Source organism: Rhinatrema bivittatum, chromosome 3 (genome assembly GCF_901001135.1).
Source record: "Rhinatrema bivittatum chromosome 3, aRhiBiv1.1, whole genome shotgun sequence".
In the NCBI taxonomy this organism is placed as follows: domain Eukaryota; kingdom Metazoa; phylum Chordata; class Amphibia; order Gymnophiona; family Rhinatrematidae; genus Rhinatrema; species Rhinatrema bivittatum.
This window is the reverse complement of record NC_042617.1, coordinates 92,428,036-92,455,063: the sequence shown is the minus strand read 5'-3', so window position 1 is coordinate 92,455,063 and position 27,028 is coordinate 92,428,036. Positions and strand designations below refer to the sequence as shown.

At 45.7% G+C, this 27,028-nt stretch overlaps 1 protein-coding gene across 6 annotated transcripts in view; it reads left to right on the top strand.

The window, feature by feature from the left end:
• The window catches only part of GPCPD1 (glycerophosphocholine phosphodiesterase 1), a 237,850-nt gene that overhangs the window by 106,733 nt on the left and 104,089 nt on the right, over window positions 1-27,028 (top strand). For all 6 annotated transcript variants that reach the window (XM_029593475.1, XM_029593474.1, XM_029593478.1 and 3 more), the window contains 4 exons: window positions 7,747-7,909; window positions 8,596-8,728; window positions 9,744-9,798; window positions 21,583-21,675. In XM_029593475.1, coding sequence (XP_029449335.1) covers window positions 7,747-7,909; window positions 8,596-8,728; window positions 9,744-9,798; window positions 21,583-21,675 — 444 coding nt within the window. The remainder of the gene's footprint in view (window positions 1-7,746; window positions 7,910-8,595; window positions 8,729-9,743; window positions 9,799-21,582; window positions 21,676-27,028) is intronic.

Genomic DNA, 27,028 nt, shown 5'->3' with positions numbered 1-27,028 from the left:
TTAGGTAAGCGTCTTCCAGCGTTTGAGGGTTTCTTTGTCATCAAGTGGGCGGGGACAGCAGGGAGAAAATAAAGTCTGTTGAGAATTAGCAGCCAGTAGCAGGGAAAAATCAAACTGTTTGCTTTAGTTGAAGTCTCTCGTTTCATGGGACACTAATGTGCTTTTAACTCAGCTTATGAATCCTTGTTTGAAACTCCGGTCTCTTATGAACTCAAGGTTTTGACTGGAAGTTAGTATTTGGTGGCAGTTGCTTCAGCCCAGAGTCTGTGAGCTCCAAGCCTTGGTGAATTATCCAGTTAATACTAAATTTTATCACAATAAGGTAGTGCTTCACATGCTTCCTGCCTAAAATAGTGGTAGATTCCCTCCTTAATCAGTCAATAGTCCTGCCATCATTTTTTCCATAAGTCAAGCCAATAAGAGCAAAGCGACTCTCTACTCTCTGGCCTATGAAAGAACTGTTACTTATCTAGAGCAAACTAAAGTGCTTAAAGTTCACCTTTTTTTGTTTTCTTTTACCCTAACAAGTCAGGCCCTATAGTGACAAAATGTTCCATTTCTAATTGGGTAGCAGATAGCATCTTCTTCAGTTACGCCCAAGGCTTGACTTTAGAAGTACATCTCAAAACTCCTAACATAAAGACCATGGCAATGTCAGTTACTCAACAGACTGACCTGGACATGAAGTTCGGTCCATACGTTGATAATTTGGTCGTCATTGTTCAAATATAGCCTCTTGTTGGAATGATAGTTTTGGAGACTCCATCCTCCAAAATGTTTCTGAGGTAGAGTCCAGTTTCTTATTTCTTTTATTCCCTTATTAAAATTACAAGAGGTTATTCCCATCTAACACAAGTTTTACATCCTTTATGGATACTGTGTTTTTTCCTTTAATGAAGATCATCCTTATCTAGGGAATCCATATGTTTGACTGACTGCTGATTTTTGTCTTGAGAAAGCAAAATTATTTTATTTATTTATTTATTTATTTAACATTTTTCTATACCGACCTTCATGGTTAAAATACCATATCAGGACGGTTTACATCGAACAGGGGTAAAATATGTAGATAAAGGAAAAAAAACAAAGTTACATTAAAACGAGGACTGTGAACTTGGAAGCTTAGGAAGCTAGAAGAAAAATATAAAGTTAAGTTAAAGGGAGAGAAACAAATTCTGGACTAGAGGTAGTCCAGACTAGAGATAGTCCACATGTTAGAGTCGGTATCCATGCTATCCAGGTATTCAGAGGAGGGGAGGATCCATTAATCATGAGTAGATAACGCCTAATGTGTATCCCAGGGTTCTGGGAAGGCTTGGCGGAACAGCCATGTTTTGAGTTTTTTCTTAAAAGTTAGCAGGCAAGGTTCCAGCCTAAGTTCTGCAGGGAGGTTGTTCCAGATGGCTGGGCCTGCTGTCGAAAATGCTCGGTCCCTAGATGCGATGAGTCGCGTGGCTTTGGTTGGAGGGGCTTGTAGCGTTCCTTTGGATATTTCTCTCATTGGCCTGTTAGAAGTATGGAGTTTTAACGGAATTTCAAGGTCGAGATAAAGGAGATTATAGATGAATTTGTGTATTAATGTTAAAGATTTGTGAAGGACTCTGTAGTTGATTGGTAACCAGTGTAGATTTCGGAGGATGGGTGTAATATGATCACTCCGGTTGCTGCTTGTCAGGATTCTAGCTGCAGCATTCTGTATCATCTGGAGAGGCCTGATGGATGAGTTGGGTAATCCTGTGAGGAGCGCGCTGCAGTAGTCTATTTTGGCAAAAATCAATGATTGAAGAACTGTCCTAAAGTCGTGGAAATATAAGAGAGGTTTGAGTCTTTTTAATACCTGTAGTCTGAAGAAGCAGTCTTTGGTTATAGTGTTAATCATACTCTTTAGGTTAAGACGGTTATCAAGTATAACCCCAAGGTCTCTAACTTGAGTATGAGAGAGGGCGTGGTTATGTTGGGCCTGTGACTGGTAGTTGTCTTGGATGGCGGAAATGAGGAGGAGTTCGGTCTTTTTAGCATTGAGGACCAAATTTAAACTGTTGAGGAGATTAGTGATAGAATGTAGGCAGTTGTTCCAGATCGAGAGTGATTTGGTAATGGATTCCGTTATGGGGATCAGGATCTGCACATCATCTGCGTAAATGTAGTGAATAAGGTTGAGACTTGTTAACAGTTGGCACAGGGGGAGGAGGTAGATATTAAAAAGGGTGGGGGACAGGGAGGATCCTTGAGGTACTCCTAGTGATGAATTTGTTGGTGGTGATTCTTTATTATTTATTCTGACCTTGAAGCTTCTATCGCTAAGGAAAGACTTGAACCAGTTGTAGACTTGTCCTGAGATGCCTATGTCTAATAGACGATTCAGGAGGATGGCGTGGTTGACGGTATCGAACGCCGCTGATATGTCTAAAAGGATTAGAAGAAAAGAATGTCCTTTGTCTAGTCCCATAATAATATGGTCAGTTAGGGAGATGAGCAAGGTTTCTGTGCTGCGTGATTTGCGGAAACCATACTGTGAAGGATATAGTATATTGTAATCTTCTAAATATTCTGATAGCTGGGTGTTAACCACCTTTTCTGTGAGTTTGGCTAAGAATGGAAGATTCGATATAGGGCGGAAATTAGCTAGTTCACTAGGGTCTAAGTTGTGTTTCTTAAGGAGGGGTTTGAGAGAGGCGTTTTTTAGGTTGTTTGGGTACATTCCTTGGGTTAAGCAGCAGTTTATGATGTTGGCCAGTGGTCCGGAGATAGTGTTTGGTATGAGTAGGAGTAGCTTGGTTGGTGGGTTGTCTGTGGGATGGCTGGATGGTTTCTGCTTCTTGAGAACGGATTCGATCTCTTTAGATGAAGTTAATTCGAAGTTTTCTAATTTGGCTCCCTTAAGCATGTGGGTATTGGTAAATGAAGCGAGGGTGTTGGTATTGGGTGGGAGGAGGGAGATCGTGTTTGATATCTTCTGCTGAAAGAATATGGCTAGCTCGTTTGCCTTGGATTGAGCTTGTTCGTCTGGGATCGGTGGTGGTAGTGACTTTGTGATTTGAGACACATATGAGAAGAGAGCCTTCGCATCATATTGGAGATCATGGATTTTATTGGCGTAAAAAACTTTTTTTGATTTTAAAATTGATGACCTGTAATAATGTAAGGTTCCTCTGTATGATGAAAGTGTGGAGGGGGAAGGGGCTTTACGCCATTTGTTTTCTTTGTGACGTAGTTCTTGTTTTATCTGTTTGAGTTCATAGGTGAACCAAGGTTGATTTCCTTTTTTTGAGGGGTTAATTCTTTTCGAGATAGATGGGCAGAGCTTATTTGCTACATCTTCTGTGATCTTGTGCCAGGAGAGCACCGCTGTGTTGGGGTTGGATAGATCTATATTTTTGAGATCCTTAGTGAGCTGTTCATTGAGTGTCTCGGAAGCACATGATTTCCTGAAGTGAATGGAGGCGAGGTGTTGGGTGGTGGGTGTCTGTTTATTTGAAGTGAGGGTGGTTGTTATCAGATAGTGGTCTGACCAGGGGATGGGGGTACAAGCTGGATCCTTGGTGATGGAGAAATTAGAGTTGATAAAGATAAGGTCCAAGGTATGTCCTGCTTTATGTGTGGGTCCGTTGACGATCTGGGTGAATCCCATTGCATTGAGGGTGGTGAGTAGGGCTTCACAATTGGGTGCATGGTGAGAGGCTTCAAAGTGTATGTTAAAGTCTCCCAAGATTATGGTAGGAGAGTCAGTATTGATATGTTTAACGATGGATTCAATAAGGGGGGAGGCGTCTGCTTCCAATACTCCTGGGGGGGCATAAACTAGTAAGACTTGCAGATGATTAGATTTGAATAAACCTAGTTCTAGTTTGGATTCTGTCTTGATTGTATGAGATGTTAGTCTGAGTTCTTTCTTGGAGGCTAGTAATAGGCCGCCCCCTCGTTTTTTGTGTCTGTGTATAGAGAAAAAATCGTATTTGTGGGTAGGTAATTGATTAGCGCTATATCCGAGTTTTTTAGCCAGGTTTCTGTAATGGCGCAGACGTCAGGGTTACAGTCTAAGAGATAGTCGTTGAGGATACGAGTTTTTTTTGTCAGGGATTGAGAATTAAATAGGGTCACTGAGAGAAGTGTTAGACCTAGGAGCTGAGTCAGGGGAGTGATCAAGATAGGGATGAGAGATTTGGGAGTTCTTGCTGGAGGGGATTGAGCTGGGAGCATGTTGAAGAGGTGGCGGTGATATCTGATGGGAATATGTTGGGTCATCATATTTGTGTTACTCTGGACTTATTGTGAGAGCAGAGATGAGACTTGGTTAAGGGTCCTGGGTGGTTGTTGTTTCCAGGCCTCGCTTTCCGATGAGTTAATTGATTGAAAAAGGGTTGTTTGAGTCCCGGGCGTGTGGAGTCGGAAGGGGGCTGTTCAGGGGCTGCACGAAGGGGCCCACAGAGGGGCAACCACTTTTTCGCGCCCCTTTGACGAGCGGCGCCCGTGCTCAGGTTTGTTTAAATGTCCCTCTCCCTCGCTGATTGGTTGCTTGAGCTGATGGGCGGGTCTATTGTGCCGCTGCCTGTGGGATCGGAGCTAAGGCCTGCCGGGGGGAAGGGATGAAACCTTGAGGCCTTACCCCGACAGGTCTGGGCGCCGATCGCGCAGGCCTCCCCTCCTTGATGCACAAATTACTTAACCTATAACAAGTATTCTCTAAGAACAGATCACCAAGCACAAAAATTCAGTCCTCTTGAATTGTTTTCTCCCATTGTCAGCTAGCAGTAAACTAAGGCAAACTATGGGGCTGCTGCCTTGCATATAATGTTACAAATATGTGGAAGAGACTTTCACTTTGCAAGTCTGTTCCATCAGGGTCATGTGGTCTTGTGACTCATGTGTGTGACTAGTGATCTTCTGTCTTCAGAGAACACTTATTGCCAGTAATCAACTTCATATAGTTGCAGTATAACATATGTGATAGGTTTCTCATATTAACCCAAAGCTAATGTCAATAATTTGACACCTAGCAACTACTGTTAGAAAAGTAGTTCAATCTAACTAAAACTTGCTATGCTAAAAAAAATTATACATCCATGGCAGGCAAATAGTAGCAGTGAGGATAGTTTTCAAAGGAAAATGTAAATGTAACATACTTTCGTAGTAATTTTTCAAAAGTCCATTTATTCTTGTTAAGTGTAATCAACCTCAGGTAAACCTTTTGACAGTTCAATAGCTTATATTGTAGCAATATTCCAAAGCTACACTTAAATTTAAATTTTCATTTGAAAATTACCTTCACAGTAAAGAAGAAAAACTTTAAAAAATCAAAGGTAATGAAAAATATATCACAACCAGTATTCCCTTTCTCATGGCTTGGCTGTTGAAAGGATATGTAGTAGCAGATTTGATATAAAATGCATTTCAGGTGTCTTAATGTCTGAGATTTGCTTTTTGCTATGAAATGAAATCCCTAATTCAATATTTTTGTACTACACAAAGTCACTGAAATAGTCTACAATCCTGTCTGATTTAAAATGCAGCTTCACTTGAATTCATTTTCCACTTACTGGTAGAAGGAAAACAAATTTTTGTGCAGCCCATTTTCAGTTCATTGAGCATCATGCATTTGTAACATTATTGCTAATTCTGTTAGTTTTACTGTATTACAATTACCTTTAATGAAAAGGATAACTGCATGTATGTAAATGCTGTTTCTCAAAAACTCTATTTTTATAATTGTATAATTCACCTACTTTTCCTTTTTTGGGCGTTTATTCCCAGTGAGGCCGTATTCAAAGCACATTTAGCGCTAGATAGCCAGATAAGTAGAGCTTATCCGGCTGTGTAGCAGCCGCTATATAGCCAGATAAGTCCCTTATCCAGCTATCTGAATTGTCTGATAAGTTGTGGGCAAAGTGGAGTGGCGCTACTTAGCCAGATAAGTTAACCGGTTAAGTAGCAATATTTAGCCTTAGGCAGATAACTTATCAGGGTAAGTTAGACCTGCTCAATAGCAGGTCTAAACTTAGATAAGACTTATCTAGCTAAGTAGCAGTCTTTGTGGGGATATTCAGCAGCATAGCTATGCTGCTGAATATCCCTTCTAAGTTAGCCTGATATGTCTATCTGGCTTAGAAAACCAGCTAACTTCTGAATATCTACCCCATTATTTCCTGGCTTTATGAGAAAAGAACTGAGGACAGTTGGTTGTCTAGTGGTACCTGATATTCTGAAAGCTATAGAATTTGGGTAATCACTTCCTTATGAAGAACACAGTGTGAGCCTTTGAGTTATCAGGGTGACTTAGAAATCTCTCACTGGGACTATTGGTGACTCAGCAGCAGTGCCTTGCAATAAGAACATAAGAAGAACATGCCATACTGGGTCAGACCATGGTCCATCAAGCCCAGCATCCTGTTTCCAACAGTAGCCAATCCAGGCCATAAGAACCTGGCAAGTACCCAAAAACTAAGTCTATTCCATGTTACCGTTGCTAGTAATAGTGGCTATTTTCTAAGTCAACTTAATTAATAGCAGGTAATGGACTTCTCCTCCAAGAACTTATCCAATCCTTTTTTAAACAAAGCTATAGTAACTGCACTAACCACATCCTCTGGCAACAAATTCCAGAGTTTAATTGTGCATTGAGTAAAAAAGAACTTTCTCTGATTAGTTTTAAATGTACCACATGCTAACTTCATGGAGTGCCCCCTAGTCTTTCTATTATCTGAAAGAGTAAATAACAGATTCACATCTACCTGTTCTAGACCTCTCATGATTTTAAACACCTCTATCATAACCCCCCTCAGCCGTCTCTTCTCCAAGCTGAAAAGTCCTAACCTCTTTAGTCTTTCCTCATAGGGGAGCTGTTCCATTCCCCTTATCATTTTGGTAGCCCTTCTCTGTACCTTCTCCATCGCAATTATATCTTTTTTGAGATGCGGCGACCAGAATTGTACACAGTATTAAAGGTGTGGTCTCATCATGGAGCGATACAGAGGCATTATGACATCTTCCGTTTTATTCATCATTCCCTTTCTAATAATTCCTAACATTCTGTTTGCTTTTTTGACTGCTGCAGCACACTAAACAGGTGATTTCAATGTTATCCACTATGATGCCTAGATCTTTCTTGGGTGGTAGCTCCTAATATGGAAACTAACATTGTGTAACTATAGCATGGGTTATTTTTCCCTATATGCATCACCTTGCACTTTTCCACATTAAATTTCATCTGCCATTTTGATGTCCAATTTTCCAGTCTCACAAGGTCTTCCTGCAATTTATCACAATCTGCTTGTGATTTAACTATTCTAAACAATTTTGTATCATCATTGCAGTGCAGAAGACCTGGGTTTGATTACTGGGATGGCCAAGACAGCGATCATAGATTTGGGGGAAAGAAAGCCCAGTCCATTGCACACTGGTAACATCTACTTGCCAGAAGCTGGTTACCTATATATCAGGTTCAGGAAGGAGAAAGGAATGGATTCTAAATAGTAGTTGTGAAAGAAGTCTTATGGTGCCATTGTACATTAGACTTGCTAAATGAGTTAGAAGCCCAAAGAAGCAGGAAGAAACTTCTGGTCCAAAAAACAAAATCCTCTGTGAAGAATAGCAATTATACTTAAGCAGTTACTCTTATGCAACTGGTGTGCAGAACTCTTAGCCTTTTTATTTAAAATAACTCCACATAATTTTCTTAAAACTGGATTTTAAATATGACTACTTCTTTTGAATTAATTTAAAGATCTCTTTTTTTTTTTTTTTTTTTAGGAAGACCTAAGTGAAGCAGTAGTACAAGGCGATACTCTCCCAGGACATGTGGGCACAGCATGTCTGTTATCCTCCTCTATTGCAGAGAGTGGGAAGAGCAATGGAATTCTTACACTGCCCATCATGAGCAGAATTTCAAGACAAACAATTGGGAAGGTTCGAGGTAGTGTATGCCACAAAGTTGTGATCTTTTTAAAAGATGTTAGTATTCAAATAAAATAACACTGTACATAGATCCACTTTTGGTTTATGTTAGTATTTTTTTTTTAATGATTTTGATTACGTGACTTCCATATGTTGTGAAATGTCCTGTTGTGGTTAGAATTCCCATATTGATTACATTTTTTTTTCCTTGAGACCCATGCTCATTGATCTATGGAGAGAGTTGACTTGGTATAGTTAAGTATATTTTGCATTTTACTAACACAGACAAGGACACATTGGACATGGTAGCACTTAAAAATGGTTGAATTTAAAAAGGGAACATCATTTTTGTGTGAAGCGTAACATAGATAATTGGTTCTAAATTCAGTCCTGCAGGTGGATTGAACCAGTCTTCAAGATTCCCCTGATGAATGTGCACATGAGAGATCTGCATGCACTGGGTCTCTGATGTGTGCAAATTTCTCATAGACGTTCATTGAGGCTGCCTTCAAAACCAGACTGGTTAGGTGTGTCTGCAGGACTGGTTTGGAAAGTCCTGGCGTGTAGAAAAACAGTGTGTACTTCAGAGCGAATGCTGAGCTACGGTGTCTTTGTAGCCATTATGGTAAAACAGTCACTTGATAGTAATCAAATAGATTTTGGATAGATGTAAATTAATGGGTTGATATTTTATTTTACTTACAGTTGATTACCTTGTTATTAGGCCAATACAGGGCCATGAATGTAACATGAAATACACATTTTCAAAATATTGGAGGCCAAGAACCCCATTGGATGTTGGACACAGGGGAGCCGGAAATTCTACAACAACTGCCAAGTAAGTTGATGGTGACTTGTATCATACATTTATTTTTATTTATTTATTTATTAAGGCTTTTATATACCGACTTTCTTGATACAAATCAAATCAACTCGGTTTACAATGAACTAAGCAGAAAATATAATTAACCAATCAACCAGAGATAAAGGAGCATAAAGTTACATTATAACAAGGATGCCTTAACTTGGAGTAGGAAATAAAGAGGGGGTGAACGAAAAAAAAAAAAAATAAATACTATATACAAGAGAGGGGACCAAGAAGCCAACCTCTCTAATAGATACTATGCATGAAAATTATGGAAAAATTTGTTTACATAAGTGGGTGATGGAACATAAGTGGGTGATACTTATGTTCCATCACCCACTTACATACTGAAACCACTATTTTAAATTTAAATGTATTCTTTGGATTATGGAACATGATTCTTCATTTACTGGTTTTGCATATTCAAGTCATTTACTTCAACCCTTTGTTGAAAAGCTTGTTGCCATTGTAATGGCTCATTTCTGATTCCTAAGCTTCTAAATGCTAATAATCTACTTTAAGTAGTTGTTACCGTATTGTAATTGCATGGCCCCCCAATGGCCATCAGACACTGCTGAAGATGAATCTTGAATAAGGTGCCTCTTCAACCCTCAGGCTTGAAAGGCACTCTTAGCTACCCATGAAGGTATGCTGTTCTGGGCTTGGGGCTGGGAGGAGAGCAGCAAAGATCACCAAGAGAAGAAAAATGTGGACAAGACAAAAATAAAATCACCATAACATGGCCACCTATGAAGTACTCAAGTGCGAACTACAGATACTTGCTTTCCACCTGATACTAAAATGTTAAGCTGTACTCTTATTCCTCTAGCTACTTTTCACTTATGTCATTGCAAGTGTTTAATAAATCCTTCATAGATTTATTTTCATGAGAATGTTTGAGTGGAAAAAGCCACTGAACAAAAGTCTAAATGCTATTACGTAATCGAATCAAAATTTGCTCTTTATTTATTTATTTATTTATTTGCAGTCTTTCAAAAGTTCGTGAAAATACAGTTGCTTCATTAAAGAATGCTGCCAGCCATGTATGTATTTTTTGTATAATCATTTAAAGTGAATAGGTATTACTTTTTGCAGACCAGTGGTGTGAGAGAGCATTGACATTAAAGTGAAATTTATTCCAATTTAATGTAGATTTATGTAGCAAAAGGTTTAATGCAGTGAACATTTGAGAGAACATGTTATTTGTCAAACATTTTGTAATTTAGTAGATATAAGTGAACTATGCTACATGAAATGCAAAGAATTTAAATTTACGTTTTATAATGGTCGAATGTTATCCATTATTTAAAAGCTATGCAACTGTCGGATACACAAAGACAACAGATAAGTGAGAGGCAGTCTATAGATCATGAGCATGATATATGGGGTAAGAAAAATCTAATAAAACAAATGTAGAACAAAAAAAATTTTATATACAAAATTTTTTTTATAATGTGGTGTCATGAATAGTACTCATTAGTCACTTTGGAATTGCCGTTAGGAAGAAAGGCCAAAGATCCCACTGGAACTGCTGCTTATCAGGGAGGCACATTGAATTGTGCCCTTCTAGGAGCAGGGGAAAAGAGAGAAGGGGGACATAGAGAAGAGCAGTTGTAAAAAAGGAGATGCAGGTTTTCTCTTGTTCTCTAGTCCTCTGTTTTTCTCTCAGCTACTGCTAATATTTCCTCTTTCCTGTATTTTTCTTTAATTTGCTTTATATCCTTGTCTAGTCCTTTCCTTTTCCACTAGCTCTCCAGACCTAAAGTATCATATTTTAGATTTCATAAGAGATTTTTAAAGTGTAATTCCCTGTACGTACCAGGATCAGTCCAGACGGTGGGTTATGTCCCCCCTCCAGCAGATGGAGTCAGAACAGAGCTCGAGAGTGTCACCTCATATGCTAGCGCACCCTCTGTTGGAGCTCAGTATCTTTCTGACTCCAGCAGATGCGAGTTGGGGAAATCAGGCTTTCCCAGAGTGACAGGTTTTCGACTTTCTTTTGGCTCTCCTTTGAGTTCTTCCTGTCATTTTTTCCTCTTTCACAAGTTTGGATCAAGTTAGTTTAAATAAAAAAAAAAAAAAAAAAGTTTGTAAGACAAATTTCTATTCACGTTAATTTTTGAGGAGGCGTTCCTTCGAGCTCTATTCTGCCTCCTCCTGCTATTCTCTACTTACGCTTTGGGGTAAGTGTGATTTTGTTGGTGTCTTTGCCTTTCAGCTGTGTTGACTGGTGGAGCCGGCTCCTGCGCGCGTCCACTGACAGTCCCGCGGCCCGGCACGTTTTTCCTCGGGCCTGGGCGCACCGGCTGGGGGTTTTCCCACCGGTGCCTGGGGACTTGTTGGGCGGGTTGTGAAGGCCACTCCGGCCCCCCCGCGGTGCGATCCTTTTCGGCCCCCCCCCCCGAGGCGTCTCTTCGTCGCGGCGTTTCGATGCCGCTCTTCTCTCGGTGCGAGACCTGCGGAGAGCAGGGGTCTCGTTTCTCAAGGGAGGGGGTTTGCCCGCGCTGCCTTCCCGAGGAGGAAGGCGCCGCGCACGGCTCGGGTGCGCTCCCGACGCCCCCCTCCCCGCTGCCCGGGAAGAGTGGGCCGGCCATTTCCTCGCCAAGGGCGGGAATGGCGGCCATTTTGGAGAGGGATCTTGGCGCGGAAAACGGCCGGGAGGAGGATGCTGCGGCTCGGGGCGTCCCTCGCCTGCAGTGTAGCCCCGAGGAGGGCTTGCCGAATCGTCTGCCTCAGGAGCCCTCTACTTCTGGCGCGCCTCCCGGCATGCCGTTTTTCTCCCCAGATTTTATTTTAAAAATGCACAGGGCATATTTACAAGGCCTAGCGGATCCGGGGGGTGCTACAGCAGGACCTGCTCCTCCCAAGATCCCTAAGCTAGCATTACCGCCCACCGGGTCTCCGATTCCGGCTGGGGCAGTCCCAGGAACCTCTGCTTTGCCATCCCCGCCTCGCGCTGTGGGAGCGGCTTCCACCACGGGATTCGACCCCTCTGACCCTCCGGATCCGGCGCACGCGGATGGACAGACGGAAGGAGACGACCCGCGCGCCCTACGAATATTCCACAAGGAGGAGCTGCAGGATCTGCTTCAACAGACGCTGCAAGAGCTGGATTTGGATCCGCCGCCGGATCCTCCGGCGCCAGTGGCTCCAGCGGTGGCGACGTGCTCCAAAAAAGGGGATCCAGTCCTGGCCGCGCTCAGGCCTCGGGCGAAGGCTTTTCCGGTTCATGAGTCTTTTCTGCAGCTACTTACTGGAGAATGGGACGCCCCTGAGGCGTCCCTGAGGGTCACCCGTGCCATGGAAAAATTGTATCCGTTGCCGGAGGATTTCTTAGATCTCGTCCGGGTTCCTAAGGTGGACTCGGCGGTCTCAGCGGTGACGAAGAGGACGACAATCCCGGTCACTGGCGGTACGGCCCTACGGGACACGCAGGACCGCAAACTGGAAACGTTCCTCAAAAGAGTGTTTGAAGTCTCGGCCTTAGGCATGCGTGCCGTCATGTGTACCTCGTTGACTCAGAGGGCTAGTCTCCTCTGGGTTCAGCAGCTCCTGACGTCCCAGCAGTTGCCTCCGGAGGAGGCCGCTCAGGCCGACAGCCTAGAATCTGCCATTGCATATGGGGCGGATGCTCTGTATGACCTCTTCCGTGTGCTGGCCCGGTCCATGGTCTCGGTGGTGGCAGCTCGTAGGCTCCTATGGCTTCGGAATTGGTCTGCGGACGCCTCTTCGAAGTCGAGTCTAGGATCTCTTCCGTTCCGGGGGAAGTTCCTCTTTGGCAATGAGCTGGATGAAATCATCAAATCATTGGGAGAAAACTCGGTGCATCGTCTACCTGAAGACAGACAGCGACCTTACCGGCCGTTTGCTTCCACCAGAACCAGAGCTAGGGCACAGCGACGTTACAGGTCGTACCGCCAGCCGGGACCTCGCGCCGCCCCCAACAGATCACAGCCTTGGTCGCGTTCCTTTCGCGGGCGGAGGCCCGCGAGAGACGGCTCGGGGCAGGGGAATCCCCCCGCCAAATCCACCCAATGATGCCAGAGCGGCCCACTCCTCCAGTCCGCCCATCGGGGGCCGACTCACGGAATTCTTCGAGGAGTGGGCGAAGATCACCTCAGACCAGTGGGTCCTGGACACCATCCGGCACGGTTACGCCTTGGAGTTTGCCCGCCCGCCACGGGACAAGTTTCTTTTCTCCCCGTGTGGCTCCGAGGTCAAACGAATGGCGGTTCAACAGACTCTAGACCGCCTTCAGGATATAGAGGCTATTGTGCCCGTCCCCTTCGCCGAGGTGGGCTCGGGGCATTATTCCATCTACTTCGTCGTTCCCAAGAAGGACGGGTCGTTCCGCCCCATACTGGATTTAAAGGAGGTCAACTGGTCACTCCGGGTCAGCCGCTTTCGCATGGAGACACTGCGGTCAGTAATTGCCGCAGTGCACCGGGGGGAGTTCCTGGCGTCCTTGGATCTGACGGAGGCGTATCTCCATATTCCCATACGTCCGGACCACCGGCGTTACCTTCGCTTCAAGATTCTCGGACAGCATTTTCAATTTCGGGCCCTGCCCTTCGGGCTTGCGACAGCTCCTCGGACCTTCACCAAGATCATGGTAGTGGTGGCGGCGGCCCTTCGAAAGGAGGGTATCTTAGTGCACCCCTACCTGGACGACTGGCTGGTACGGGCAAAGTCCTTCTCCCATGGTCAGGCCTCGGTTGCCAGGGTCTTGGAGGTCCTGCGCTCCCTGGGCTGGGTCGTGAACCTTCCCAAGAGTTCACTCGTTCCATCTCAACGCTTGGATTTCCTGGGCGCGACCTTCGACACTCAGCAGGGCATGGTATTTCTGCGTTCCGACAAGGCCCTCTCCTTAAGGGAGCACATACGTCACTTCGCGGCCTTGCCGGAGCCCACCGCTTGGAATTATCTGCAGCTCCTGGGAGTGATGGCTTCCACGATCGACATGGTGCCCTGGGCTTTTGCACACCTGCGTCCCCTGCAGGCGTCCCTGCTTTCTCGTTGGAAACCGGTCTCACAGGAGTATCAGGTGATTCTGCCTCTTCCTCCGGCGGCTCGGGACAGCCTAAGGTGGTGGTTGGTTCCGGCTCACCTGGCTCGCGGCGTTTCGCTCGAAGTCCCCACTTGGGTGGTGGTGACCACGGATGCCAGTCTAGTGGGCTGGGGCGCCGTCTGCGATCGCAGCGCCACACAGGGCCTGTGGGCGCCGGAGGAGGCTCGGTGGCCGATCAATCGACTGGAGACCAGGGCAGTATGTCTAGCGCTCCAGCACTTCCTCCCTCTGGTTCGGAACAGGGAGGTGCGGATCCTTTCCGACAACGCGACCACCGTGGCTTACATCCATCGGCAGGGCGGAACGAGGAGCGAACACGTCTCCGCCGAAACCACGCTACTGATGGCATGGGCGGAACTCCATCTCGCGCGGCTCGCGGCCTCTCACATAGCCGGGGTGGACAACATCCAAGTGGATTATCTCAGTCGGCAGCGGCTGGACCCCGGCGAGTGGTCTCTCTCCGACGCCGCGATGAAACTCCTAGTTCAACGCTGGGGGATGCCGCGACTGGACCTGATGGCGACTGCGTCCAACACCAAGGCCTCGCGCTTCTTCAGTCGCAGAAGGGAGCGCGGCGCGGAGGGAGTAGATGCTCTAGCGCTTCCGTGGCCAGAGGACCAGTTGCTCTATGTCTTTCCACCCTGGCCCCTAGTGGGCAAGGTCATTCGCAGGATAGAAAGTCACAGGGGCCTCGTGATTTTAGTGGCTCCGGAATGGGCCCGACGTCCCTGGTTCGCGGACCTGCTGCTCCTGGCGGTGGACGGACCGATTCGGCTGGGTCACCTTCCCCGGCTCCTGCACCAGGGTCCGGTATTTTTCGACCAGGCAGAACTCTTTTGTCTTGCGGCATGGCTTTTGAGCGGCGCCGACTCTGCCGCAGAGGCTACCCGGAGGCGGTGATCTCGACGATGCTTAAGGCCCGCAAACCTTCCACTTCCGTGGCCTATGTTCGAGTGTGGAAAGTCTTCGAGTCCTGGTGTGCCGGTCATGACGTCCGGCCCACGGAGGCGACGGTTTCACTAATCCTTCAGTTCTTACAGGACGGACTGGATAAAGGCCTCGCTTATAATTCTCTCCGAGTGCAAGTGGCGGCCTTGAATGTCTTGGTACGGAACACGACCTCGCTTCTTCTACATCCGGACATCGCCCGGTTCCTGAAGGGGGTTCAACATTTCCGGCCTCCGGTCAGGGATCCCTGCCCGTCGTGGAATCTTAATCTAGTACTTCGGGCACTGGCGGGTGCTCCATTCGAACCTCTCCAAGGGTCCACACTTAAAGATCTCACTATGAAGACAGTCTTCCTTTTAGCGATATGCTCCGCCCGGCGTATTTCGGAGCTTCAAGCGCTATCCTGCAGGGAGCCCTACCTGCGTATTTCGGATGCCGGGATCTCGCTTCGTACAGTGCCAGCCTTTCTGCCGAAGGTGGTGTCGCCTTTTCATTTGAACCAGACGGTTGAGCTCTCGGCATTCTCTCCAGAGGATTCTCGGGCGCTTCGACATCTGGACGTGAAGCGAGTGCTCCTCCACTACTTAGAGGTTACCAATGACTTCCGGGTTTCCGATCATCTGTTTGTCCTCTGGTCGGGACCTAAGAAAGGTTCCGCCGCGTCGAAGACGACCATTGCCCGCTGGATCAAGGATGCCATCTCGGCGGCTTACATTGGTTCTGGGCGGGACCCACCCAGGGGCGTTCGAGCTCACTCTACTCGCTCGCAAGCAACATCCTGGGCTGAGTCTCGTTCCGTATCTCCTCAGGAGATCTGTCGGGCGGCGACATGGAAGTCGCTGCATACGTTTGCCAGGCATTATCGGTTGCACCTGGCACCTTCGGGATCTGGTCACTTTGGCGATCAGGTTCTCCGAGCAGGGCTTTCAGGGGCCCACCCGGTTTAGGGAAGCTTGGGTACATCCCACCGTCTGGACTGATCCTGGTACGTACAGGGAAAAGAAAATTATTCCTTACCTGCTAATTTTTGTTCCTGTAGTACCATGGATCAGTCCAGACGCCCACCACGCTGGGATTTCAAGCTCCTGCTCGGGTTTTCGACTGTATGGCTGTCTTGTTTGCTGTTCTTTTCCATCAGCTATTTTTCTTTCGGGGTTACAGCTCCTCACAAGTTGACTGTTACGACCTGAGTTGCAGGTCGTCTCTGTTATTGTTCTCGATGTTTTACTTACATCAGGTTTCTTGATCCAACTTGTTCTTTACCTTGCTATTTTCAGCTTTGTTATTCATGATACTGAGCTCCAACAGAGGGTGCGCTAGCATATGAGGTGACACTCTCGAGCTCTGTTCTGACTCCATCTGCTGGACGGGGGACATAACCCACCGTCTGGACTGATCCATGGTACTACAGGAACGAAAATTAGCAGGTAAGGAATAATTTTCTTTTAATTGCTTATTACATACTCTGACCGTATCAGTCAAACAAGCAGGTCCATTTAGCTATAGGTTGCAAATTAAGAGAAGAAAGGGACTAGTGACACCCACTTTAGGGTACAGTACATCAGACTTTTTTTTTTTTACCTTTTTTTTACTCATTTCCAGAGCTGCAGGAGGAAGCAATATCAACTGCATCTTCTCTGTAGCTTTTTGATTGAATAGTGTGGCTCTGATCCATAAAAGAAGAAGAAGGTATCAACTGTTCTGCAACCTGCTGCTGTTTCTCAAAGCTCTCTAATATTTTTATTAGACGAGAGAATCTGACAAAAAATGCTTCAAAATCAAACACTTTTTTGCAGCAACAAACCTGGCTCAGGCAGGCTTTAAACCTTGTAGCTAATATTTTTGCCAAAATTTTTAAATCTATAATGAGCAAAAAAATTGGTCCATTTCTACATCATTTTATCCTTACTCTCCTTGAGAATAATTGAAATCCCAGCTAGTCACAAAGGAGATGAAATTCCATTACCCAAAAGTGCATTAAACATATTCACCAAAGGTCCTGTTAGCAAATCTATACTTTTTTTTTATCAATGGCCTGAAAAAAACAGGCCTAGAGTATCATTTTTCATAGCTTTAAATTGCCCTTACCTCAGTTTCTGTAATTTAATTCTCCAAGTTCTGCTTGCTCTTAGCAAAGAGCATAAGGAGTTTCCTAGCATGTAGCCAGATGGACTCAGGACCAATAAGTATTGTGCTCTTCTGCTAGCAGATGGGAGACAGAGTCAGATTTCAAAGCTGACGTCACTCTAGATATACCCCTGCAGTAACCTCAGCTCTTCAGTATCTCTCCGTCTTCTAGCAGATGTGGACACTATCCCACACTAGAATAGTGTTAAGAATTACAGTAGAGAAGAAACAAAATTTACCTTAAGATCGAGACCCGCTCTCCTGCAGTGATACCTAAGGGTCCCTCCCCAAGTCGAGAATTCCTGAGGTTGATCTCCAATATCCCTCGTGGTGGTGCCTTGGTCCGGTAGCCGGTTCCCAGCGTGGACTTAGCCCCCCAGTGTGGCTGAAAGGCAGCAGGTGCAGAAACAAACACGGCGGTGAAGGTAATTCCCTCTCCCCCCGTAGCTGGAGAACGTCCGGCACACGATCAGTAAGCGCCGAGACCAAGTAAGAAAAAATCTTTAAATTCAGGTCTCCGGTCTCCACAGCTCGGATTGCTGTACCGAATCCGTCCCGGCGAGATTTAGAAGGGCGCACCCATCCGGTGCAAGGGTCCACACACGTGGAGACCCTTGGGGGGGGGGGGCACCGTCTTACGCGCGAGGGTCATCGGCGCCATCTTCTCTTCTTGCCAGCAGTACGCACAGGGCAGGCCGGGGGATCGATGCGCCTAATTTGCGTGCGCGTCCAATATAGACGTGCGCATAGCTGCGCGCACAACTGAGCACACCCGTGCGCATAACTACACACACAGCCGCGTTTACAACTGCACACACGCAAACACAGAGAGACAATTGCACCGGTGCCCAAGAAGGCTAGAAGGCACTCTCTTTGCACAGCCTGCCACATAAGAGCCGCACAGCCTGAATTGGAGTTCTGCCTGTGTCAACAGTGCGAAGAAGCCCAGGGGGAACTAAAGCCTTCTCACTTACTATCGGGAGATGGTTCTAGAACTACTGATGATAGCTCCACGGACCTATGCATATTCGAGATGGCTTCCCCACAGGAGGACACCTCTGGGGCCCCTACTCTGACTCACCTGGGATTAACATGGACTCAGGGACCTTCTCCTGGTTGGAATTTTTCCAAAGGCTGTAAGCCTTCATTCAGGTGCAATCAGCCCCAACTGCACCCCAGGCTCAGACCCTGCCGGAAGCACAAGATCCTCCTGGCCCAGCTCGGATGCCTCGAGACATGCCTCGCCTAACCAAGAACTTCCCTAATAGGGACCCAGACACCTCAGATGATGAGTGACTCCCTTGAAGAAAGAGAAATCCCTCCAGGAATGGAACCATACCGAACATGCTTCGCTTCTTCCACAAGGACGAATTGCCAGCCCTTGTTTCCCAGACTCTGAAGACGCTGGGTATTCCTGGTATGGACCCTATGGCGGAACCAAAGAAGAACCCCATCTTGGTGTCCCTTCGTAAGGCCTCATGCTACTTTCCAATGATGGAAGCCATCCAGGAACTGATTGACCTGGAATGGGATGCCCCGGAGACCAGCTTCAAAGGGGGTCAGGCTTTGGAAGCCCTATATCCTCTAGAACCAGCTCCAGATGAATATAAGGACTCCGAAGACTCATGCCTTCTTCACCATCTGAAATTCGGCAGACTCCTGGTGCGATACCTGGAAAGATTGGAACTAGTGCACAAAATGGATCGCTTGTTCGTTCTTCACAGTGGGAAGAAACAAGGAGAAGTGGCCTCGTGGGCGACCATAGCCCACGGGATCAAAGAAATAATCAAGGCAGCCTCCATAGAGGCAGGAAAGCCCTTACTTCTACAGGTTAAGGCTCTTTCTACGAGGGCCCAGGCAGTCTCCTGGGCAGAAACCAAGCTGCTCTCGCCTTCCGAGATCTGTTGGGTGGCAATATAGTCCTCCATACACACCTTCTCCAGGTTCTACCACCTGGATGTTCTGGCCCGGGAAGATGCAGCCTTCACAAGCGCAGTATTAAGTGGGCCACGGGCAGCCTCCTGCCCTGTCCGGGAGTAGCTTTTGTACATCAGATAGGCCATAAGATCCTCTGCCCTTGGTTCTTCTGGGGGAGGGATGCTGAGATCTTTTATTCCTATCTTCCGGTAGCCAAGGCACTGGGGATTCGCCCCATTTGCTGGCTAACTCTCCAATTCGCTTCTGAACAAGAGAGATTCTTTAAAAGGCATTCTTGTGAGATTTGCTTTAGATGTTGCATCTGCAGACCAATTCCGTAGCCATAGTTGTCTTCTGGCTGTGCACCAGGTCTGAGCTTGTGTCCGTGAGGAAGGCTGCTGCAAGTTCAATCGTCTCATTGGTATATGTTCCGGAGTTATTTGCCTCTCTCGGGAGGAGCAAGCAGGAATGTGCCACCAGTGCGCAACAGGAATCAATCTGCAGTGTCATTGCTGTTGCGAAGGCCTGCTTAAGGATGGATTCCAATCGTCTGTCCTGAGTGTTCTTCAATGTGTCCCCTCCCTCAACGGGAATTGTTGTTCGCTTTGAGACGGCACAGACCATAGCGTCCACTTTCGGGAAATGCAGGCGTTCCTTGGCCGCTGGTTGTATGCAGAAATTACTTACCTGATAATTTCGTTTTCCTTAGTGTAGATAGATGGACTCAGTATCCCGCCCACGGCTGCCCCGAAAAAGGAGAACCTCGGATAACAAACCTCGAGACTAAGCAAATATGGGTAAGCCACGGCCTACCCCTAGTTCAAGACACCCACAGTTTGTCCGGTGTCGGCGTTAATTGGTTGAGTGCACTGGCGGTCTCCGGTTTGGAAATTAGTTGAACCAGTTCAAGTTTTACTCAAGTTTAATCAAGTTATTGAAGCAAAGATATATCCACAATGGCTTTTCGAAGAGAATACTGAAGAGCTGAGGTTACTGCAGGGGTTTATCTAGAGTGACGTCAGCTTTGAAATCTGACTCCGTCTCCCATCTGCTAACAGAAGAGCACAATACCTATTGGTCCTGAGTCCATCTGTCTACACTAAGGAAAACGAAATTATCAGGTAAGTAAAATTCTCCAATCTACAGACTCAAGATAATTCCTAATCTCTGGGATTTGGGTTTGAGTCTTTGCATATAGTTCTTTATAGAACTGAGAGAATCTCTTACATATTTCCTTATCTTCAAAGATCAAATCTCCATTTTTTCCTTTAATCTTCATAATCAATCCTTTCAAATATGCTAATAATTCACTAGCCTTGTTTAATACAACTGCCTAGTCTTTTTGCAGCTTAAACTCAATATCAGCATACAGTTTTAAGCTTCCCCCTCATTGATTCTAATTTAAGTAGTATTGTTTTAGGAGTCTGACATATTATGTTGACCTTCAAGCTTCTTAATATTTTGTTGAACATGATTAATCTCTTGTATTTTTTTTTTATTTTTTTTTACTGCCAATAATATAATCTTTCCTCTAATCATCACCTTCCATGCAGGCCCAAAAAGTTTGTGGACTAATGTCCTCAGTTTTATTGAAATGAAAAGAAACTTCAGTCTCTTGCTGTAATTACTGGAGCATATAGAATCATCCCTGAGGAGACCATCATTCAGTCACCCTAACTTTTTACCACACTGTTAGGTCACAGGACAACTCTGTCAAGATCAGAGCATGACCTGGACCACACAATAGCCTCAGTAGTTCCTGAAATAGCTTCATGAATAGTTACCTTATCCAGAAACACAAAATCAATATGCGAGTAGGAATTGTGGTTTGGGATAATGTGAGTAATCCCTAATTTTCAGGAAAAGGAATCACCAAGCATTTAGCAAACTGAAATCAACAATCCATTCTTTTCAAACAACCCTGTGTTTATTAAGGAATCTTACCTTTAATCCAGAGTTGTCTAAACTTGGGTTCAATGCTAGGTTTAAATCTGCCCCTCCTCCCTCCCCTTTCCTCCAAAGAATGATGGGGCCCCTCTGAAATGTTGCTGGTTTCAAAGAGATTGGCTAGAAAAGTTCACCTTGATTTATAGTAAATGTTTGCAATAGTGTAGAATCTGTTAATCTTCAACTGCATAAAGAGGAATCTCCCTTCTTTATCTTTGTATTGCCTCCACCTTGACCCACAAATCTTTTGCACATAGAATTGCTGCGCCAGCGTTCTGACCTTTAATGGGATTGATGTGAAAAATATCATTGGGGTAACTGGCACTTTTAACCAATCTCTCATCCCTTCTCCACTAGGCTCTTGAATAAGTAAAATTGATGCATCTAATTTAATTCCTTTACAGGATTTATATTATACAAAAGTTGTTTTCTGTGTATTCAGTATGAGTATTGAATTTTAAATATTGAAAGAATAGTCATAGGTCAACAGTTTGATTTTAAATAGTATATCAGTCAAAGTTCCTCTCCAAAACAGAGGCAGCATTTAAAGATTTAGTGTGGTTTGATTTTATTATAAATAGCTATCTATGATGTATTTAATTCTTAATTTGTAGAATATATGTTTTGCTCTATGTTCAGTGATGTTACCTATAAATAACAGTATATGGCCATAATATACTACACAAATGCTTTATAATTGCCATAGCTATTTACAGTTTTGTTCAAGATTTCATGCACTTTTTCCACAGAACATACCCCTTTGAGTGCTACACAGTTAAATGTTTGGTTGTGAGAAGGGAATATTTTTTTTGTTTTACAGGGAGCAGCTTATGTTGAATTTGATGTGCATCTCTCTAAGGATCTTGTTCCCATAATATATCATGACCTGACTTGTTGTATTTCAATGAAAAAGGTATAGTGTGTTTAAAATATACTGTAATTTCCTATGCTTGTTGATATTTTTAGTTAGATCACTAATTTTATTGTCAGCTTTAGGGGTTGCACATTCATTGTGGAGATCCTAAAAACCAGGCCTGTTTGTGGCTCTCGAGGACCTGTGTTGGCCACTCCTGCAATATGGTCTGTCTATTTTATTCTCCATTCCTTTCTGAATCTTTCCTTGCATTCTACTTGCTTTGTTGACCTCTGCCACACACTGAGCCAAGGATTTCAACATGTCCACAAGGATGCCAAATTGTAATGGAAGCAATGGATTGATGCTTTTGAAAATGATCTAAATACAAAACTAGAAGTTCTGCACATAACTAATGGTGCTTATGTGGATCCAGGAAAATATACCCTTGTCTGTCTTCTCCAGTATGCCACCCCTCCTCCCACACACTTTACATTATCTCAAAGTTTGGTGTGCATTGGATGCAAAACAAAAAGTTTGCGATGCACTTTGAAATAAGGTTCACTGAATTTGCTTAGCCACCAAATTGACCAGAGATTAGAGCTACCAAAGCATGTTTTCATGTTTGGTAAACAAATGCATGCTTGGCTCTGAGGTCTCTTCCTCCTTTTAAATGGTGAATTCATAATAAATTGATAAGTTTATGGTGAAGATTTTTTTGATGTGTGTTACCATGTATAAAAATCGATTTATCAAGTTAAAACATATGTGCAAACGTCTGTGAAATGTCACATTTGTTTTGAATTGAAATGGTTCAAACATTTTTTTTTTTTATAGTTTCTTGAGAAAGTCCTTGTCTTTCTGAATATATGAACAGATGTATGCAAAAATGTCCTCCGTATCAGCAGTTTGTCATGCTGCTAATTACACAGCAAGATATGTGCAGTTATATTGTACACATGGTAACTGATGCAAAAAGGGGTTGAATTAGCTCATACTGAAACATTTCAGCGTAGTCTGTCATCAAAGCCTCTATGAATTTAAATTAATTATTCCAGATATGGAATATTAGCAGTTGCAGACTTCCAAAAACATATGCAGGTCTTTGTAAATGGTGTATGATTGGCCACATATGCAGGTGCAAGAATCTTTGTATAAAGACAAATTTCTTCTATGGGGATATCACTCTTATCCAGGAATTTTCCAAATCATCTTTGGTTTGAGAATTTGTGAATTTTGAGGTATGAAACATTGACTGCTTTCTCTTTCCACTCCAAATTCATCACCTCCCCCCCCTCTCCTGCTTTTACTTCAAGACAGGCGGAAGGGGGTGGGTGAATGACAAGAGAAGGTTCCCTGCAAAAGCTGCTTGTGAGGGTAGGGACTGGAGCAGGAGCACAGAAAGAGCTGACAATGAAGGCAGGCAGGCTCCCTGCAGCTGTGTACAAAGGATTGAGTTATGGAGGTGTTAAAGGTTTCAGGAATGATGATTTTATAGCAGATTATAAAATATGTGGCAACAAGTTAATTGTGCAGTTTCTCCCATGATTGCACAATCGCCGGAGGTTGCAGGCACTGTTTATATTCATCTCTAGGAACAGATTATATGGGTCCGTTTTTAGAAAATGTTCATTGCTTGAATTAGCACTGCCTAAATTTGGTGCCTTCATGGTACACACATTTATGAAGCTAATCAGCCAAATCCTTTGTTTTCATCTTCCCTTCCCCACTTGCCTCAGAGCTTACATGTTCTGAGTTCTAATTTTGTCTTTCTTCACATTTATTCTGCATTTCTTACTGAGGGTGCCCTCTGCTCTTGTCTTTATTCCTGCTTTACCTTTGCTCTCAAACAGTGGATAGTCTTATCAGAATGGGCGTCCCAAAGGGAATCTCAAAGGGAGTAAGACTATGAACAAGTTGTATCCTTTTCTGGCAGAGAACGGGGAAGTTTTTTTCATGCTGCGAGAAGGTGGGTGGGGGGGACCATGTGGCTTGTGCCTTGTTAACTTATGTTACATTTATATACCACCTTCCTTGAATGAAGGTCAACCCAAAGCAGTTTACAATAAAATATAATAAAACATCAATAAAATGCACATATAGGAACTTTTTTTTTTTTTTTTTTAAGGAACAGTGGTTTAAAAAAAAACATCTTTTTGGGAGAATATCTGAATTTATTTTGGTGGACAGAAGCCTCTGTCTCATTTCCTCCCAACCCATGTATATAACCTCCCCTCAAATGATTCTTCAGGTGATCCTGATCCCTTTTATCCCTCTCCCCAGCATTCCCCTTTTTTCTCCCACTCTCCTCCTCCTCCCCCCCCCCCTCCTGTTCCCCAAGATTCCCCTCCCTTTCAGCCTTCAATCTCCTTCTTTCTCCTTCACAAAATCTCCCTCCCCCCCCCCCCCCCCCCAACATTCATTCTTACAACTGTGATGACTCAGGCTTCTTCTCCCTCCATTTTTGGCAGTATGCTCATGTTCTCACATTCTGCAGTGCAGCCCTACACTGCACTTCTGAGTCTGCACTGAACCAGAGAGGCAGAGATCCTGCCAGAAACTTCTGGTGGGGAACTGCTGCTTATCTGTGCTTGGGTGAGTGACTGTGAAGCCATGCTCTGGTCAATGCTTTGGTTCCAACCCTCTCCTAGATCTAAACCAGTTGTCCAACCCTTTTGCTGATGGCAGCCACGCTCTCCTACAGGAGCAGAGGGAGCCGTGCAGCCTTTGTTCTATGTGACTTCATCTCCATGTGCTGAGAACTTTCACCTAACTAGTGGCTACTGGGTGCACAGAGATGAGGTCATCTGAACTGAGCCTGCATATCCCCCTTTAACCACACAGAGATGAGGTCAGCAGACATGATCCTACAAGACTCCTCTTGGCTCCTGTAGAGAGCATGGCTGCCAGTGGGGGGGAGGTCTGAGACATTTTTGCTGCTTAGGGGAGAGGGAAGGACTTGAATACAGCAGGCTGTCCTGCCTACACTGGGTTTGGAGAAGTTTGGAAATGCTGCCCTTGCAGCTGTTCAAGACACACTGGGTGAAAGTCGGTTTAAACCAATTTTCATCTTTGGAAAAATCCAGGAATTTATGGATAAAAATTGGCTAAATCGAAAAGGAAGGTCCCTGAATGTATATAACAAAGAAATATATGCACTTAGTCAATTCATCAGTGTTGAATTTTATGTACTGGACATATTCATTGCGCTAGGTACAACAGCAATCCCAAAGTAGTCCGTTTAGAATCTAGAGCTGCCTTTTTAAGAGACATAATCAGGGGCAGATTCCCGCTGACGACCGGCCCGGGGATTCGCCGCCCTGGAGATACCATGTGGTCTGCCAAGCACGGGTCTGTCATAGCCGCGCTCGGCAGACCACGTGACTAGAGCGACCAGCCTACCGGGGGATGCCCAATCCCCCGATAAGCCAATCCGCCCCTGGACATAATGTATGCCCTTATGCTTTGTCTCAGTCAATGGAATCGGTTCTTCATTGCGAGGCTTTAATGGCTGCATAACTGAGCGGCAGATACGGTTTCCTGAGCTGCTGCCGGGCCCCCTCCGGCTTGCCATGGCCAATGACCCCCTCGATGCCAGGGGTCCTGTCAGTTCCATCTGTGCCCTTGCACCCTCCGAAGCCCTCGGAGCCCAGGGTCATTGCCCCTCACGGCCCTCACCCTCTGCGTCCGGGCCCAAGTGAGGAAGAGGGCCCTTATGACCCTTGGGGTGATAACTCCACAGACTCATCCTCGGAGTTCTCAGACGACCCACTCTCGGAGCCTTCGCCCCCAGAGGAATGGCCTCTGTCACCGATCTGTAGTTTGCGGGGTTTGTTAGGGCTATGGCGGAGGCCATCCCCTTTCAGCTCCTTATGGAGGAGGATGTGCGCCACAAGATGCTGGAGGAGCTCCAGTTCATTGACGCTCCTAAAGAGATCATGGCAGTTCTGATCCACGACATTTTTAAGGAACTCCTCCTCTGTATGTGGGAACACCCCATTTCCATCTCCCCAGTATACATAAAGGCCGATTCCACCTATTTGGTGCAGCAGGCCCTGGGATTTGAAAGGAGGCAGTTCCCCTACCAATCCATGGTAGTGGAGTCCATCCTAAAAAAAAAAAAAGGCCTGGTGCTCCTGCACCTATACCTCCACTCCTCCAGGACATTAGCATAGGGAACTTGACGCCATAGGGAGAAAGATCTTCCAAGGTGCCATGTTGGTCGCCCGCATTGTGGCTTACCACCTCTATAATATAACTGCAGTCTCTGGAAGCAAGTCAAGGATTTTGCAGAGGGCCTTCCCCAGCAGCAGCAGGAAGCGCTTGCCGTGATTGCCTCGCTGGGTCTGGAAGCAGGGAAACACAAGGTGCCCTCCACCTACAAGGTTTTTGATACTGCAGCCCACTTAACCGCCATAGCCATCAGTGCCAGACGGCTGGCTTGGCTCAGGACCTCAGACCTCCGGCCGGAGGTCCAGGATAGGCTTGCCGATCTCCCCTGTACAGGCAGAACCTGTTTGGGACAAGGTCCGGGACATGATGGCACAGCTGAAGGACCATCATGACGCCCTCCATAACTCTCTGCTAGTCCCTCAGAAGGGCCGTCCTCAGCCAGGAAATCCTCCAGGCAAGGTTCTCGTAAGCCCTTCTACCGGCAGCAGAAGTATTACCCTCCAGCCGCTTGGACTCGCACGCCACGGACTAGTTCTAGGGGTTGCTCCCACCAACAGGGGCCCCCCAGACCCCGGCCATAGGCTTCTGACTGGTGGCGAGGGAGCAAGAGTCAATTGGCAGTTCCCCTGTCACCCGATCCACCGTCAGTGGCAGGCTCCTCAGCTTTGCCCGGCGTTGGGAGAGGACCACGTCGGACTGCTGGGTCCTTTCCATCATCCGCCAGGGCTACCGCCTGCACTTTAGCCGGCTCCCGGAGACCTCTCCCCCATATCCATTATAGGGTTCATCCGCCCACTTGGTCGTTCTTCAGCAAGAATTCTCCGCCCTTCTTACAGTGGGCACAGTGGAACCTGTCCCTTGAGCACAAGGCTTTGGGGTCTACTCGAAGTATTTTCTCATCCCAAAATGTAATGGCGGCTTGCACCCCATCCTTGACCTCAGGGTATTGAACAAGTTTCTCGTAAGAGAAAAATTCAAGATTGTCTCCCTGGGCATACTGATCCCCCTCTTCCAAAGAGGAGACTGGCTTTGCTCCCTCGACCTGAAGGAGGCATATGCACACATTGCGATCATCCCCAACCACAGGATGGTAGGGAATGCACATTTTCAGTACAGAGTGCTGCCTTTTGGGCTGGCGTCAGCCCCCCTGTGTCTTCACCAAATGCTTGGCAGTGGTGGCTGCCTACCTCAGGCGTCGCTCGGTCCATGTGTTCCCATATTGGATGACTGGCTGGTCAGG